The 15,986-nt window shown below is 44.3% G+C and overlaps 1 protein-coding gene across 4 annotated transcripts in view; it reads right to left on the reverse strand.

Moving 5' to 3' along the window:
* LOC140385858 (intermembrane lipid transfer protein VPS13B-like) overlaps positions 1-15,986 on the reverse strand; it is a 1,311,478-nt gene that overhangs the window by 286,964 nt on the left and 1,008,528 nt on the right. For all 4 annotated transcript variants that reach the window (XM_072468452.1, XM_072468451.1, XM_072468450.1 and 1 more), the window contains exon 31: positions 2,611-2,814. In XM_072468452.1, coding sequence (XP_072324553.1) covers positions 2,611-2,814 — 204 coding nt within the window. The remainder of the gene's footprint in view (positions 1-2,610; positions 2,815-15,986) is intronic.

Below are 15,986 nucleotides of genomic sequence, written 5' to 3' on the forward strand. Positions count from 1 at the left end.
AATGAGCTGCTAAGCGTGGTGCAAATTGATTCCCTGATAACTTTCAAAAGATAACAGGATATACACTGAAAAAGGATAAAAATTATATGGGCTGTGGAGAAAGCAAGGGAGTGGGACTAAATTGCCGTTCTTTCAGAGAGCTGGCACAGGAAAGATAGGTCCAGTGGTCTCCTATTGTACTGAGGTTTTAAATCAACTCAAAATTAACAGGAGGCAACAGGATTCACTTCATCTTTAAAATACCATCAAGAGGATCGTCGGGTTAATCTTGGCCGGTGGAAACATTAAATGCAGAAACGATTCTCTTTAAATATAAAAGTAAGTGTGAATCTGATTTATATGTACACTTATCTTCCACACAGAATGCTTTTATTGCAACATACCGCAAAAGCTACTTATGGCATTTACATTTTAGATGCTTCAATAAACACCATCAGACTTAAAGGCATGCGCAGTTCAAGTTTAACGCACAGTGGGATAACATTGCAAAAGGAATTATTTTTCCTTTTCCAGCTATTGCAAATATGATATATTCGAGAACTTAACGTCTCAATCACACTTCTTCTTCCATGCATGAATCTGAAGTGCCAAGTGGATACTTAATTGTTTGCACCGCTACTGATGGTGAAGTTAGCATCAATCAAAGCTCTTGTTCTTTAAATTTGAAACAGGTGTCTCATTATCCATTATATGGCCACCCGCTCAAGATAACATAGTAATGTTTGAAACGGAAATAGTCCAGTAGAAAATTGGATCCAACAAATATTTGAAATGTGAACATTTATATTCACAGCACAGTGGTTGGCACTCCTGCCTCAGCGCCAGGGACCCGGGTTCAATTCTGACCTTGGGTGACTGTGCAGAGTTTGAACATTCTCCTCGAGTCTGCATGGACTTCCTCCAGAGGTCTAGTTTCCTCCCTAGGTCCAAAGATGTGCAGGTTAGGTGGTTTGCACATGCTAAATTGCCCCATGGTGTCCAAAGCAGGATCAAGGGTCCAGGTAGGGTGCTCTTTTGGAGGGTTGGTACAAACCCGATGGGCCGAATGGCCTCCTTCTGCACTGTTGGGATTCTATTATGTTTTCAGATATAGACAAAACTATGGTCCTGGAAGGCACTGCCTGAGAATGTGGAGTAGGCATGTTCAATTGAGGCATTCAAGAAGGAACTAGATAACTTGGACGTCACGGTAGCACAGTGGTTAGCACTGTTGCTTCACAGCGCTAGGGTCCCGGGTTCGATTCCCGCTTGGGTCACTGTCTGTGAGCAGTCTGCACGTTCTCCCCGTGTCTACGTGGGTTTCCTCCGGGTGCTCCGGTTTCCTCCGGGTGCTCCGGTTTCCTCCCACAAACCGCTAAAGACGTGCTGTTAAGTAATTTAGACATTCTGAATTCTCCCTCCGGGTACCCGAACAGGCGCCGGAACGTGGTGACTAGTGGATTTTCACTAACTTCATTGCAGTTTTAATGCAAGCCTACTTGTGACAACAATAATAAAGATTATTATTTAAAAAGAAGCAATCTGCAGGGTTACAGGGAAAAGGAATGACATGAGTTGAAATGCTCATACGGAGGGTAGAAAATGCTCATACAGAGAGCTGGTACAATCACGAAGGACTGAATGGCCTACTTCTGCACTGTAACAATTCTGTGATTCTGTTATGTTTGCTCAACATGTCCCGGCTTTATTTTGGATTTCTTACAGCTGAGGGTTTTTTTTTAAACCTCTGATCAAACTAACACTTTCTTCCAGCTGCAACGCATGTTAAAATGGTGGCAAGTCACCTTGTGGCAAATGGCTCAGAGTAAAATAAGAATATTCTTGCCACCAAACATCCCAATTCAATGTCACATTGAAAAATAAACTAAAATCTATATTAAATTAAATATGTAAAGGAGAAAAATACATAGAGAAAGGGGGTAAGAGAGTTGGGTGGGGTGGGGGGATGGGATTTCGAAAGAGCTGCCACAAACTCGATGGGCTGTGTGTATGTTAGAAAAACTGAATGAAACTGAAGTATCCACTTTATTCCACTAATTGTGATAGCTTCCTCATTGAGAGACAAACTATACTGTTGCTTGCAGTTGTACAAAGAACAAAGAATACAGCACAGGAACAGGCCCTTCGACTCTCCAAACCTGCGCTGACCATGGTACCTGCCTAAACTAAAACCGCTTCACTTACGGAGTCCGTATCCTTCCATTCCCACCCTATTCATATATTTGTCTAGATGCCCCTTAAATGCCGCTATCGTACCTGCTCCCACCACCTCCCCAGGCAGCGCGTTCCATATATTTACCACCCTCTGTGTAAAAGACTTGCCTCACACATCTGTTCTAAACTTTTCCCCACGCACTTTAAACCTATGTCCTCTAGTACTTGACTCTTCTACCCGAGGAAAGAGCATCTGACTATCCACTCTGTCCATGCCACTCATCGTCTTGTAGACCTTTATCAGGTCAGCGATGTATTTTGTTACTCTATGATCTAGTAAATGGACTTGGTAGGTTGAATGACTTTGTGCATTCATTGATAGTAGTCACATTGCCTCCTGAATGGCTTGAGGCAGCAGGTGTAGCCAATGCTTTTCATTGCTCATCACTCACTCACCTGCTGGCCATGTTCCATTCGAGTGCCGGATTCTGATAATTCCTTTCACTTTCTGTGCACAGCCCTCCTTTACCAACTTCCTTCTCGGGTTTCAGCTGATCCCACAGTGCGGTTCCAATAGTTATGGACTGCAAGTCGATTTGGTATTGTCTGTCTTCAACTTCAGACCCTGGGTCTCGTAGTATTCCCAAATTCAGAGCTCTCCTGTGAGGATGCAAAGCATTATATATTTGTTCAACAGTGGTTAAAAAAAGTATTCTGCTAGATGCTACAATTAAAAAAATGATAATCATATTGAATAGCTAAATTAAGTTGATGTGGTTAGTTCAGGAAGGCATTATATATCAATTCAGAAAATAGTTTAAAATGTTTACACTATATATCTCATATTATTACCTCATGCATTTTAAACCATTAGGATTTGCTGTCTAATAGCACCAGTGCTCCCAATTTGCAACGTACACAAAAAGCATTTTGTTTATAAAACACAAATCTATAAATATTTCAAGATGTGCTCAACTTTCTGGAAACTAAGAATGTTTCACTCATTTCCTCAGGTCATCCCATTACAAGGATGATATCATTTATTTTCCTACAGAGCTGTAGTATATTTCAACATAAAGACATGGTAAACAGAAGAATTGATGTATGTGTCAGCTGTACAACCCATGTTGTTTTATAAATCAAGTTAATCTTCAATAGATTAAAGAGAAATATAATTGAAAAAAGATTAGTCTAAATTAACCAAAGCTGAGTTACCAATTTTTTTTTGTGATATTTTGGTTGGTGGTTTTGATGATTAATTTGCAATTACACCCAAACCCTGGGTCAATGCAGAGCAATAAAATATCTTTGGGCTTTCTCTTTGATGGCCTAAACGCTGGTTGAATTTTGTGTTTTATCAAACTGAAACCCAACTTCTGTGTATTGGAATATCTCATAAGACACGTGTGGATGGATTCACTGCGCCTACTAAAATAATGCGCTAAATTCTCCGCCCTCGGCGCCAGGATCGCAAATCACGATCAGGTGGAGAATTGGACGTTTGAAACGGATAGAGGTGATCATGTCCCTGAAAACAGAAAAGGCCTTCGACAGGGTCGAATGGAAGTACCTCATGGACATGCTGGAAGGGTTCATTTTTGTGCCAGGGTTCACCTCATGGGTGAAACTGTTGTGTAGCGCTTCATGGCAAACCTACGGATGAACACCACCAGCTCTGGCTACTTCCAACTGCTAGAGGCACGAGGCAGGAATGCCCATTGTTCCCGCTGCTGTTCATCCTGGCAATTGAGCCATTGGCTCTCGCTCTCAGACCAGCAAAGGCATGGCGAGGTATCCAGAGGGGTGACGGGGAGCAGAATCTCACTGGATAAAAGCAAATTACTACGGATGCTGGAATCTGAAACGAAAGAGAAAATGCTGGAAAATCTCAGCAGGTCTGGCAGCATCTGAAGGGAGAGAAAAGAGCTAACGTTTCAGAACCAATGAGTCCTTGTCAAAACTCACTCAAAGCAGAATCTCACTCTATTCGGATGACCTGCTCCACAACGTCTCAAACCGTCTGGCCAGCATGGGAAAGATAACGGAACTCCTGAGGGGATTCAGAGCCTTCTCGGGTTACAAACCTAAACTGAGCTAACGCGAAATCTTCCTGGTGAAGCGTGCGGGCGTGGCTGGGAGAGTGGAGGCGGAATGGGTGCAGGTGGAGGAGACCTCTTGTATTGAAACATCCCTCCAAGCACTGGCCACCGTCCCACTCCCATTCGTCCGATCCAAATACTCGAGAAGCTTGGTGGTGATGGCCACGCTGAGGACCTGGAACTAGTTCAGATACCATTTCAAACTTTTAAAAAAAAATCTTTTTATTAGCATTTCCCATTTTTATAAACAGTTGTATATGTACACATCACATTTTTCTCGCCGGCGCTAATTTCCTTTATTATACAGAGAGGTTTAGTTTGTCCTTCGTTTAACTGACCCTACGTGCCTTTCATTGCCCTCTGGATCACTCTATGGTTCCTCCCCCTTCCCTGCTAACCCCCCCCCCCGGCTTCGGCTGTGCTTTTCTTTTCTTTTCCTGACAGCATGGAATCATCTCTCGTGGTTTCCCCGCCTTCCATCCGCCCCCCCCCCCCCCCCCCCCCCCCCCCCCCCCCCCCCCCCCACCCCCCCACCCTCCGGGTTGCGCAGTCTTTTGGTACCTCATCTATCTTGGTGTGTTTTTTTTTTTTAAATCTTATTTGGTTACTCCTTGTTGCTGGCCTCGAACAGGTTTTGGAACAGACCGACAAACTGCCCCCAAGTATCCAGGAAGCCTTCCTCTGACCCTCGGGTGGCGTACTTAATCTTCTCCAGGTGGAGAAATTCCGAGAGGTCAGCGAGCCAGTCTGCAGCTGTGGGTGGTGCTGCCGATCGCCAGCCGAGCAGGAATCTCCGGCGTGCGATTAGGGAAGCGAAAGCGAGGGCGCTGGCCCCCTTCCCCATGAGTAACTCTGGCTGCTCCGATACCCTGAGATTGCCACTATCGGGCATGGCTTCACCCTCACCCCCACAACCTTGGACATTGCCTCGGAGAAGGCTGTCCAGAACCCAGCAAACTTGGGGCAAGCCCAAAACATGTGGGTGTGGTTGGCCGGGCCCCTCTCACACCGCTCACATTTGTCCTCCACCTCCGGGAAGAACCTGCTCATTCGGGTTCTGGTCAGGTGCACTCTGTGCACCACTTTGAGCTGCATTAGGTTTAGCCTTGCACAGGAGGAGGTGTGTTAGACGTTTTAGTTGCTGTGAAATGAAGAGTCTGTTCCTTTTCACCGAACACCATTTATTTCACTTCCACAGCCTCTGCACAAAACTCCAACTACACATCACCTGCCAGAGGCCACCTCAAGCCCCTTTACATATCAGTGTCAATTAATGGATACTTAACATAAATGAGACAACTAATTGCAATGTCTCTTAACCCATTACTTAACAGGTGGAGTTCACCCTGTTCAGTACTTCGCTCCAGAGTCCCTATCCTACCTCTGTCCCCAGTATGTCCTCCCATTTTTGTCTGGTCTCGTCCAGTGGAGTCCGGGCTCTGTCCAATAGCTGTCCGTATATTTTCCCACATAGCCCCCCCTTCTCGTTGCTTGTGCCTATCAGGTCCTCTAGTAGTGTGGTTTCACTGTCTCTTTGCGGAGGAAGTGTTTTATTTGGAGGTGCCTCATTTCCTGTCCTTCTGCTAACCTCCACTTCCTCGTCAGTTCGTCTAGTGTCACCAGTCTGTGCCCCATGTAGAAGTCCCTGACCGACAATGTGCCCCCGTCCTGCCTCCATCTTTTGAAGGTGGTGTCCAGCATGGCTGGGGGGAATCTGTGATTGCCGCAGATGGGGGCCATAAGGGACATTTTGGTTATCCCAAAGTGCTGTCTCAACTGGGTCCACGTTCTCAGCATGGCCGCTACCACTGGGCTTGTTGTGTATCTTGTTGAGGAGGATGGGAGTGCTGCTGTGGCCAGGGCCCGGAGGGCCGTTCCTTTACAGGACGCCTCCTCCATTTGTACCCAATCTGTGTCGGGTTCTTGTACCCATCCCCTCACTCTTTTTGCCGTTGCTGCCCAGTGGTAGTATTGTAGGTTTGGTAAAGCCAAGCCCCCTTTGATTTTCCTTCTTTGCAGTGTCTGTTTGGGAGTTCTCGGGTTCTTCCCCCAGTTTTGAACGGGAGCCCCTCCAGCTCTCTCCCTCCCCCGTTTGGGTTCACTGGGAATGTCTCGCTTTTGCCCAGGTTAAGTTTGTAGCCCGAGAAGGTTCCAAACTCTTTCAGTATTTGCAGTATTGCCTTCAGTCCCTCCTGTGGCTTCGAGCACCGTTTCAAACTTGATGACATTTCTGCCGACAGCCTCCATCTGCAGAAATCATAGATTTATCTGGATGGAATATACACCAGCTACAAAACATCTAGAAACGATGCAGGGCTGCTAAAAGGGACCTGTGCATACACAGTAGAATAGCGACCCTGGCGAACGAACAGAGAAGCTCCAGCTCCCGAAAGGAAACAAGCTCCATTACCTGCTACTGCAGGACCTCCTCCGCAAGGAAATCACAACATTCCCCCAGTTACCTGGATACACCCTACTGGACAGACTAACAGCAGCGGATGAACTATGGGACGGTAAATGTGCCAACATGTACGCACGAATGTTAGAAGAGATAAGGGCCCCACTTGGTGATACACAAGAAAGGTGGGAGGAGGAACTGGGAATGGTGATAGGGGAAGTACTCTGGATTGAGGCACTACATAGGTGAACTCCACCTACTCATGCACAGGGCTGAGCCTAACTCAGCTAAAGATGGTGCACAGGGCACACTTGACCAGGACACACAAGAGTTCTTCCCGGGGGTGGAGGATAGAGGCGAGCTGTGTCAGTGGGCTCCGGCCAACAACACCCACATGTTCTGGTCCTGCCCCAAGCTTGTCAGGAACTGAACCACCTTTTTGCAAGAGGTTTCGAGTATAGAAGCAGGAATGTGTTGCTGGAGTGATACAGGACCTCGGTGAGGCCATACCTGGAGTATTGTGTTCAGTTTTGGTCTCCTTCTCTGAGGAAGTATGTTCTTGCTCTCGAGGGAGTGCAACGAAGGTTTACCAGACTGATTCCAGGATGATGGGACTGTCATATGAGGAGAGATTGACTAGGTTGGGATTATTCTTGCTGGAGTTCAGAAGATGTTACCAATGATGGGTGTGTCCAGAACCAGGGATCACAGCCTGAGGATTCAGGGTAAACCATTTCGGACAGAGATAAGGAGACATTTCTTCACACAAAGAGTGGTGAGCCTGTGGAATTCATTACCACAGGAAGTAGTTGATGCTAAAACTTTGTATATATTCAAGAGGCGGCTGGATATAGCACTTGGGGAGAATGGGATCAAAGGCTATGGGGAGAAAGAGGGATTAGGCTATTGAGTTGGATGATCAGCGTGATGAATGGCGGAGCAGGCTCCAAGGGCCAAAAGGCCTCCTTCTGCTCCTTTCTTCTATGTATCTATGGTGAAGTCTCACAGCATTCTTGAGATCATCATTATTTTAGATCATTTGGATGGAGGTTTTGGGGGGAATAATCCACAAGTTTACAGTTAAGATTAGGATGTGTATCGAAGTTCAGATGCATGGTGAGGAAACAAGACCAAAATCAGATCCAGATGCGATGGGGAAGGCAGATGGAATTCAATAAAAATAAACCTGTTACAGGTACATGTGCAGAGCTTGCACCGAGCATGTGTTCACCATGCAGGTTCAGGAAAGCAAAACAAAAAATTATGCTATCCTTATTTAAGGCCTTGATTAGACCAGGGTGGTATGGCAGCAGTGATTAGCACTGTTGCTTCACAGCTCCAGGTTCCCAGGTTCAATTCTGGGCTTGGGTCACTGTCTGTGCGGAGTCTGCACATTCTCCCCGTGTCTGCGTGGGTTTCCTCCGGGTTCTCCGGTTTTCTCCCACAGTCCAAAGATGTGCAGGTTAGGTGAATTGACCATGCTAAATTGCCCTTTGTGCCCAAAAAGGTTAGGTGGGGTTACTGGGTTACAGGGATAGGGTGGAAGTTTGGCTTAATTTGGGTGCTTTTTACAAGGGTCGGTGCAGACTCGATGGGCCGAATGGCCTCCTTCTGCACTGTAAATTCTATGATTCTATGATCTTCATCCTGCCAAAGGACAAGGGTAACTATTTCTGTACGTACAAACAGTATATTTGGAAAGGGCACCGAAAATGTCTGGTAATGGCCTTATGTGCACTGGGGTATACTTCATTACATTAAAGATGCGAAAGAAATGCACTACGTTATGAGGTTCCTCGAAGTGTTCTGCAAGGGTAAATAAAGTGAAGGATATCTGGATAACTCATTGACGATTTGGCAGAACACATTGGAAGGCAGTCAAAATATAAAGTTAGCCAAAGGCAAGTTATTGTTGTTCTTCAGTGGGCAGTTGCCCTTTACTGTTCTGTGGAGAAATGTCCCCAACAGCAGCAAGCTCCAAGCTGCTTCATTAAATTATGCCATTCTAGCGCATGTAGTTGTTCCAATCATTTCCACCCTCTCTTCAGAGGCACACCAGTCGGTGGACTGCGGGTTTGCGCACGAGCTTACAGTTTCACACACAAGAGTTGGCTTCACAGCACTGGGGGAAGCTGGTGCAGCCACGGCAACAACTTGCTGCTCTGTAATGCCTTTAATGTGGAAGGAAAAGCCTCGCAAGGTGCCTCACAGACAGGCATATGGAAAACAGACGTTGAATCATAAAGGAATGGCTTTGGAGGGGTGGCTGAAAGTTTGGTCCAGGAGCTGTATTTAACGAGGCTTTCGAAGCACAAAGGTGAAATGAGAAATTTAAGGAGGAAATTCCAGAAATGTCAGACCTCAGTGGCAGAAGATTTTGCCACCAATGGTGAGGTTGTGTTCAGGGAGAACGCACAAGTCAAAGGCAGAGGAAAATTAAAGACTAATTCCCAACGTTCCACACATGCGCAGTTCCCAATGTGCACCGCACCTGCACAGTATATTCCGAAGTCCGAAAATTTCCAAGACCTGATACACACTCGGCCCCAAACATTTCGGATCAGGGATTTTAAACCTGTATCAACAATTTCAAATGATAAAAACAAAAGAAAAATTTACACTTCGGACGCAGAGGGAGCGCAGGGCTCACACAGTCAATGTTGTGGACAACTGCACATGCACAATGGTCAGCACAATGCATCGTGGGTCACACTCAGAACCCAGAGGGCCGCATGTCGCCCACCACTGATCTAGAGCTAGAGCTTGTGAACCTCAGATCCAAATGTGCAACAATTGGGGAAATGCAAGGGTTCAAGGCAGTTATAGATTTACTGCAATCAGGAACATTCTGGATAAATGTGTGCCCATAATCAAACAAGCCATTGGCGATGGATCTCTTCAATAAGTCTCAGAAGTGGAAGCGAATGATGTGGGTTTTGGAACCTAAGAGAGAGACTGTGCCCACAATATAACAACACCAAAGATTTCTGCGTTAACCATGGCAAAAAGTAATACATATAATTGAAACGTTTGACATTCTGACCTATAATTGGCTGAACAGTCTACTTTGTTAGCTATGTAGATAGCCATAACAACTTTTAACAAATGTTTGATATTTTAACCCTTTCCAATTCAGAATTCAATGTGATAAATGGCTATACTATTAGTAGTACCTCCCAATCATTCAGATTTATCAGTTATCACAAAAATTCAGACATCATTCAGATATAGTAGAGAGCTTGTCAGCTTCAAAATGCACATTATTAAAATCTTTGGTTGGTTTGGTTCAAAACAAGATGTTCAACTGTGCCTCAATTGTCTCACACTCCGAAGATTGTGGGTTGCTGTCCCTCGCCAAAGGTCTAAGAACAAAATTCAGTCTGACACTACCAAAAGAGGGCTGCACTGTCAGGCATCCAACAGGTGAGAGGACTGCCCTCGCAGGCGTAGACGAGCCGATTTCCAGACGGAGTTGGAGCGTGCGCCCCTTATCCTGGCCAATACTGATCCCTCACTAGATCAGATCATGAGATAATTTATTTAGTAAAAGTGGTACATTTTGCCGAAGCTTTTCATCCTTCACTCATCAGGACAAATGTAAGAATGACAAATTTTAAACAAACAGAACAATTTACAACACAGGAGGAAAGGGGGCTGATTGGTTGGCTTAGCCATTGCCATGGAGAAAACAAAGGGGAACTGAAGCCTCCCCAAGCTCCTGGGTAATTCAAAAATGGCTCAATGCTTGAACGTATTCCTTTTGTTTGCAGAGAAAGGGTCCGTGTACACCAATGTATGTCACTTCTAGTGAGCGTACATTAGGAGCGCGACTGATTATCTTAAATTATCATTTACTAACCAGCACCCTTTTCTTTTGTGTTTGTGCTGATGAGAGCTGGCTAAAAGCTTGAACAAAACATCTCACTTTTCAACAATATTCAAGCCCTGTACTGCTCAGCAACTATTTACTTTGCTTGTGGAATCTTGCTATGTACAAACTGGCTTCCGCATTTTTTTACAACATTGACTCAACTTCATTGGCTGTAAAGTGCTGTGGTCTGTTCTGAGATAATGAAAAAGGGTGTCAAAATTATTTATTTCCCAGTACCTATCCCTTAGCAAATGTGCTGACATTTTGGCTGCTGCTTCTATCCAAACCTTTCAGGCCAAAGCCAACATCGAGAGGGCAGAAGCCCATCATCTAGGTCATTTATTAGTGAAAGCCGATGCGGTCTTTCATGGAGATCGCGACTCCGGTTACTTTAGAAGTGGGTATGAGAAGGGCTGCACGGTGGCGCAGTGGGTTAGCACCGCGGCCTCACGGCACCGAGGTCCCAGGTTCGATCCCGGCTCTGGGTCACTGTCCGTGTGGGGTTTGCACATTCTCCCCGTGTTTGCGTGTATTTCACCCCCACAACCCAAAATTTTGCAAGCTAGGTGGATTGGCCATGCTAAATTGCCCCTTAATTGGAAAAAATGAATTGGGTACTCTAAATTTAGAAAAAAGAAAAAAAGAAGTGGGTATGAGAGAGAACTGGAGGAACAGTGGTATTTCAGGCTCAAATGGACAACACTGGCCTGTCTTGGCAAAGCATGTTAAGTATGATTTTTATTTTGTGAGATTGACTATGTGTCTTTCCTCAGTCATTGGCCTGTCTCATGTATGAAGTATTTTCAACTTTGTCCATGCGCGCACGTTCATGCTCAACCTGAACTGTTCCGAAATTATTAAACATTACAGTGTTAACAGGATCCACTTGAATTGATCTCATAGGAAATAAGAAAGCCATTAATAATACTAAAAAAGAAATTAAAGCGTTATTCTATTTCCCATTTAATATTCTGCAGGTGTATTTATATAACAGATGGATCTATTTACGGACAAGCCCACAGCTTGGATTTCACACTCACATATGGGTTTTGCAGCTTACACACAGCCCATAGATCAAAATCTTTGGGGAATAATTATGGTTAATTCCACCTTGTGCATATCTGAAGCCAGCTGATCATTGGGTAGTACATAGTAACTTTCTAGACCAGGGGTCGTGCAATCAACCATTCACTGGAGCCTGAACAAAGGTGGCCTTATTCTAAATTGTTTAAATAATGGTTAGTTTTAAAAATTTGACCCTAAGCAACAACAGTCATAAGATTTATTAGTTCTGTCTAGTACAATTATCCAGAATAAGTATTTAACAAAACAGTTATATATTTTAATTGCTCTTTAACCATACTTCGCAGGTAATGCCGAAACAGCAACATCACTTTATTGTGTATCATGCATCATTTTATTATATTCCATAATTAGTCTACAAACTCTTTTCCAATAAATGTACTGTGGATTTGAACTTTTAAGGACAGCAAACTCTGTGAAAGTTGCTCCAAACTATAACATCCTATAATGACATTATTCAGGACTGCACGTTCACCCGGGCCTCTCGACCTTGGGTGGCTTGGACATTAGGGACGAATAATAGGAAGATGAAAGATCAAAGTGATTCCCTTCCCCTGCCCATTAAGTGCAGAAAGAAATAGTTGCCAAATTTATGAAAACATTCTAAAACAAATGGCAAATGAAGTTCAGCACAGATACATGTAAAGTCGTCCATTTTGTTAGGGAGGTCAATTATTACTTGGAAGGCGCAAGCCCAGTAGGGACAGAGGAACTAAAGCATCTGGCAGTGTAACCACACTAATCACCAAACGGGGCACCACAGGTTAGCAAGGCCATTAAAAAAGTGACACAAGTATGAGGGTGTATTTCTACAGGGATAGAGATGAAAATAGGAAAGTTATGCTCAACCTGCAGTGAGCCTTGGAGAGACCACACTAAAGATCCGGGTTCAATTCCGACCGATCTTGGGTGACTGCGTGGGCTTCCTCCGGGTGCTCCGGTTTCCTCCCACTGTCCAAAGATGTGCGGGTGAGGTGGACTGGCCATTCTAAATTGCCCGCTCGCGTCCAAAAGGTTATTATGTGAGATAACTGGGTTATGGGGATAGGGTGGGACGTGGGCCTAGGTAGGATGCTCTTTCGGGGGTTCGGCGCAGACTCTATGGGCCGACTGGCCTCCTTCTGCACTGCAGTGATTCTATGATTGGACACAGAGATAATGTGTCCACTTGTGAGGAAAAAAGCAAGACTAGTGGCCGTCAAAATCAAATCGTCACCATGAAATTCAAAAGAAACTACTTCACCAAGAGTGGTGAGAAAGTGGATCTCGCTATCATGGAGAGTGGTCGAAATGAATAGTATATATGCAAATAAGGAGAGGCTCGATAAAGTATGAAGGAGAGGTGAATAGAGGGATATGCTGATAGATTCAGGTGAGAAGACAGGAAGAGGCTTGAGTGGAGCATAAATGCCGACATGGACGACAGGCCAATGTCAGAATAGTTTGAACTGCAATGTCAGATGATTAATGTTTACCTAAAAAGCAACTCTGCTGTTTTATGACCTATGAATGAATGTGAATGCCACTAACATTGTTTATAAAATAATGTATATGATTATTTTAAACTAGGTATACACGTTATAAATAGAGTTAACTATAATGGGTCCAGGAAATTCATTTAACTTTTAATATCAGGAAGCATCTTAAACTACCCTTGAACCACCCTTCGGAGCTCTGTGTTACAAGTAGCCTATGTCACTCTATGAATACATTTCCATATTCCACTGCTATTGGTAGCTATTTCCATTTTGATTCCTTCTGGTTAACATTACTTCTCAAAAAGAAATATTGGGTCAGATTTGGCTGGGGCTGGGCCTCTCTCTGTGCGCTGTTAGACATGTACACTTAGGTTTTAAAAGTGTCTTGCCTACAAAGTTTAAAAAAATAAATTTAGAGCGCCCAATTATTTTTTTCCAATTAAGGGGCAATTTAGCGTAGCCAATCCACCTAACCTGCATTTCTTTGGGTTGTGGGGTTGAAACCCACGCAGACACGGGGAAAACCCGGGGGCCGGGATCGAACCCAGGTCCGCAGCGCCATACACAGCAGTGCTAACCACGGTGCCGCCATCTTGCCATACAACGTTGTTCGATTTGTGAGCTGATCATGGCTTGGAAGGGAAATAAGGCCTCATGGATCTTGGTGACCAACAAACTAATAGCTTATCTCCTTAGTTAATGAAATTCCAAGGTTGATAAAGAAGCAGAGGATGGACTGAGAAGGAAAATGAATTAGTGTCAATTAATTCTCTGTCAAATCAGGTCTTGGAACAGAAATAAAGAGAGGGAAAGAATATTGAATAGAGAGAGAGAGAGAGAGAGAGAGTGGATGAGAGAGCAGAGGAGACAGAAAGGAAAAGACCAACAAAAAGAATCAAAATTTAATATTTTTAAAATCTCCTAAAACAATTCACAACCTGAAGGAATGAGCTGCCACATTTACACTTATGCAAATAAATGGTACATTAACATGTAATTGCAACAACTTAATATAAATCAAAGCAACTTTCGCAAAGTTGGCAGTTAATGGGGCGGCACAGTTGCACAGTGGTTAGCACTGTTGCTCATCACGCCAGGGTCCTGGGTTCGATTCCCAGCTTGGGTCACTGTCTGTGTGGAGTCTTCACATCCTGCCCGTGTGTGCGTGGGCTTCCTCCGGTGCTCCGGTTTCCTCCCACAGTCCAAAGATGTGCAGGCTAGATAGATTGGCCATGCTAAATTGCCCTTAGTGTCCAAAAAGGTTAGGTGGGGTTGCTGGGCTGCGGGAAGAGGTGGAGGTGTGGGCTTAAGTGGGGTGCTCTTTCCAAGGGCCGGTGCAGACTCGATGTGCTAAATGGCCTCCTTCTGCATCGTAAATTCTATGATTCTGTGAACTGTGCAAATCATCCAGTAACTTGGAGCGATTCCCCATTCAGCAGGGCATCCTTTCCTTGTTACATATTGCTGCAGATTAATTTACAGGCACTAATTTTTTCAGCAAAGCCTGACCCCTTAAATCTGTGTAGTGTTTTTTAAAACTCTAACCTGCATTGAAAAATGAACTGTTATAAAATCACTTGGAGTTAGCAAAGAGCTTGTCTTCTCCAAAAGATAAAGTGTAACTTCAAAACAAAATACTCCAGCTTATTTGCATCCGACCCAATCCTCACGCTGCTCCGTTTTGATGAAGCATGGTCCTGATGTGCGAAATAGCCCTGCGATAGCGTAATAAGTTTTTTTTTGTCCCCGAAAATTACGTTTCGCTCTGGGGGGGGGGGGGCATGATGTATTTTCAGCATGCTGGCCCGTTTCTCTCCTCCCAAGAAGAAACTAAATGAATAATAGCAACACAGCCCTGGTGTGGCTAGCTGGGTCAGAACAGACTGTGATTGCTTGCCTCATTACAAGATCGAGCAGCACATTTACTCACCACAGCCATTGGGAATTGAAGTCAATTTGATGAAAGGTCAGTTCGCACAGCAATCTGACTTAAGCTCCTGGATTTTGGTGGAAGAAACGGGGGTCACCTTAGTTCACATTTATGTTGAAACCTCTAGCCCTATAAAAACTGCTTCGCTAAAAACTATTGAAAAATGGTGAACAATCAGATCAATTAAAATTTAAGTCAACTGCACATTTTTTTCCAAATATAATTATGTCTTAGTTGCTGTTTATTTTCTTGGAACTGGTTCTATTTCTTTAAAATCTTTTTATTCTCCACATTTTCATCAAACAAAGAACAAAAACAAACAAACAAATCAACAATCCCAAAAAACAGCCCCATCGATATACAGTCTGATAAATCAACTCGTACATTCTAAAAAGTAAGTTGACAACAAAGAAAAAAGTAAACCCCTACCCCCCCCCCCCCCCGGCAAGTGTTCAATGGCAACAGGTTCCCAAAAGTGCAGAATAAACAATCCCCATGAATTGCAGAACCCCTTCTTCGGCCCCCACAACTTAGCTCAAATTTCACCTTCTTGTTGCGCGTTTCTTTACTTGTCTTTTCTGTGGCTCTGTTTCAATTATGGCAATCAGTGAATTCGCCCTTCTTTCTGTGTTATCTATGTCTTAATGCTTAGAGTCGCCAGGTATTGAATGATACCACCACAAGTTTCAACCGGCTATCGATCAAAGAGCCAAACACCAGTTAGTTAGTTCAAGGTCAAGGGTACTTTATTTGCACACAATTAGTCATGCATCATAAACATTACTAGTTAACTGCACCTATCGACTAAGACAACCTGTACTTAACTTCGGGCACCCGGCTTAGGTCAGAAAACAGTGTCCGCTGTTCGCTTCTGGATCTCTCGGGTTCGAAGAAATAACTGCTGCTCAGCTGGGCACATCCGTCTGGTAGCGGGCGGTGAACTTGGACTTGCTTCTGGTGTTGCTGCACTTGG

The sequence above is a fragment of the Scyliorhinus torazame genome, chromosome 11 (assembly GCF_047496885.1).
Source record: "Scyliorhinus torazame isolate Kashiwa2021f chromosome 11, sScyTor2.1, whole genome shotgun sequence".
NCBI classification, from domain to species: Eukaryota; Metazoa; Chordata; class Chondrichthyes; order Carcharhiniformes; family Scyliorhinidae; genus Scyliorhinus; species Scyliorhinus torazame.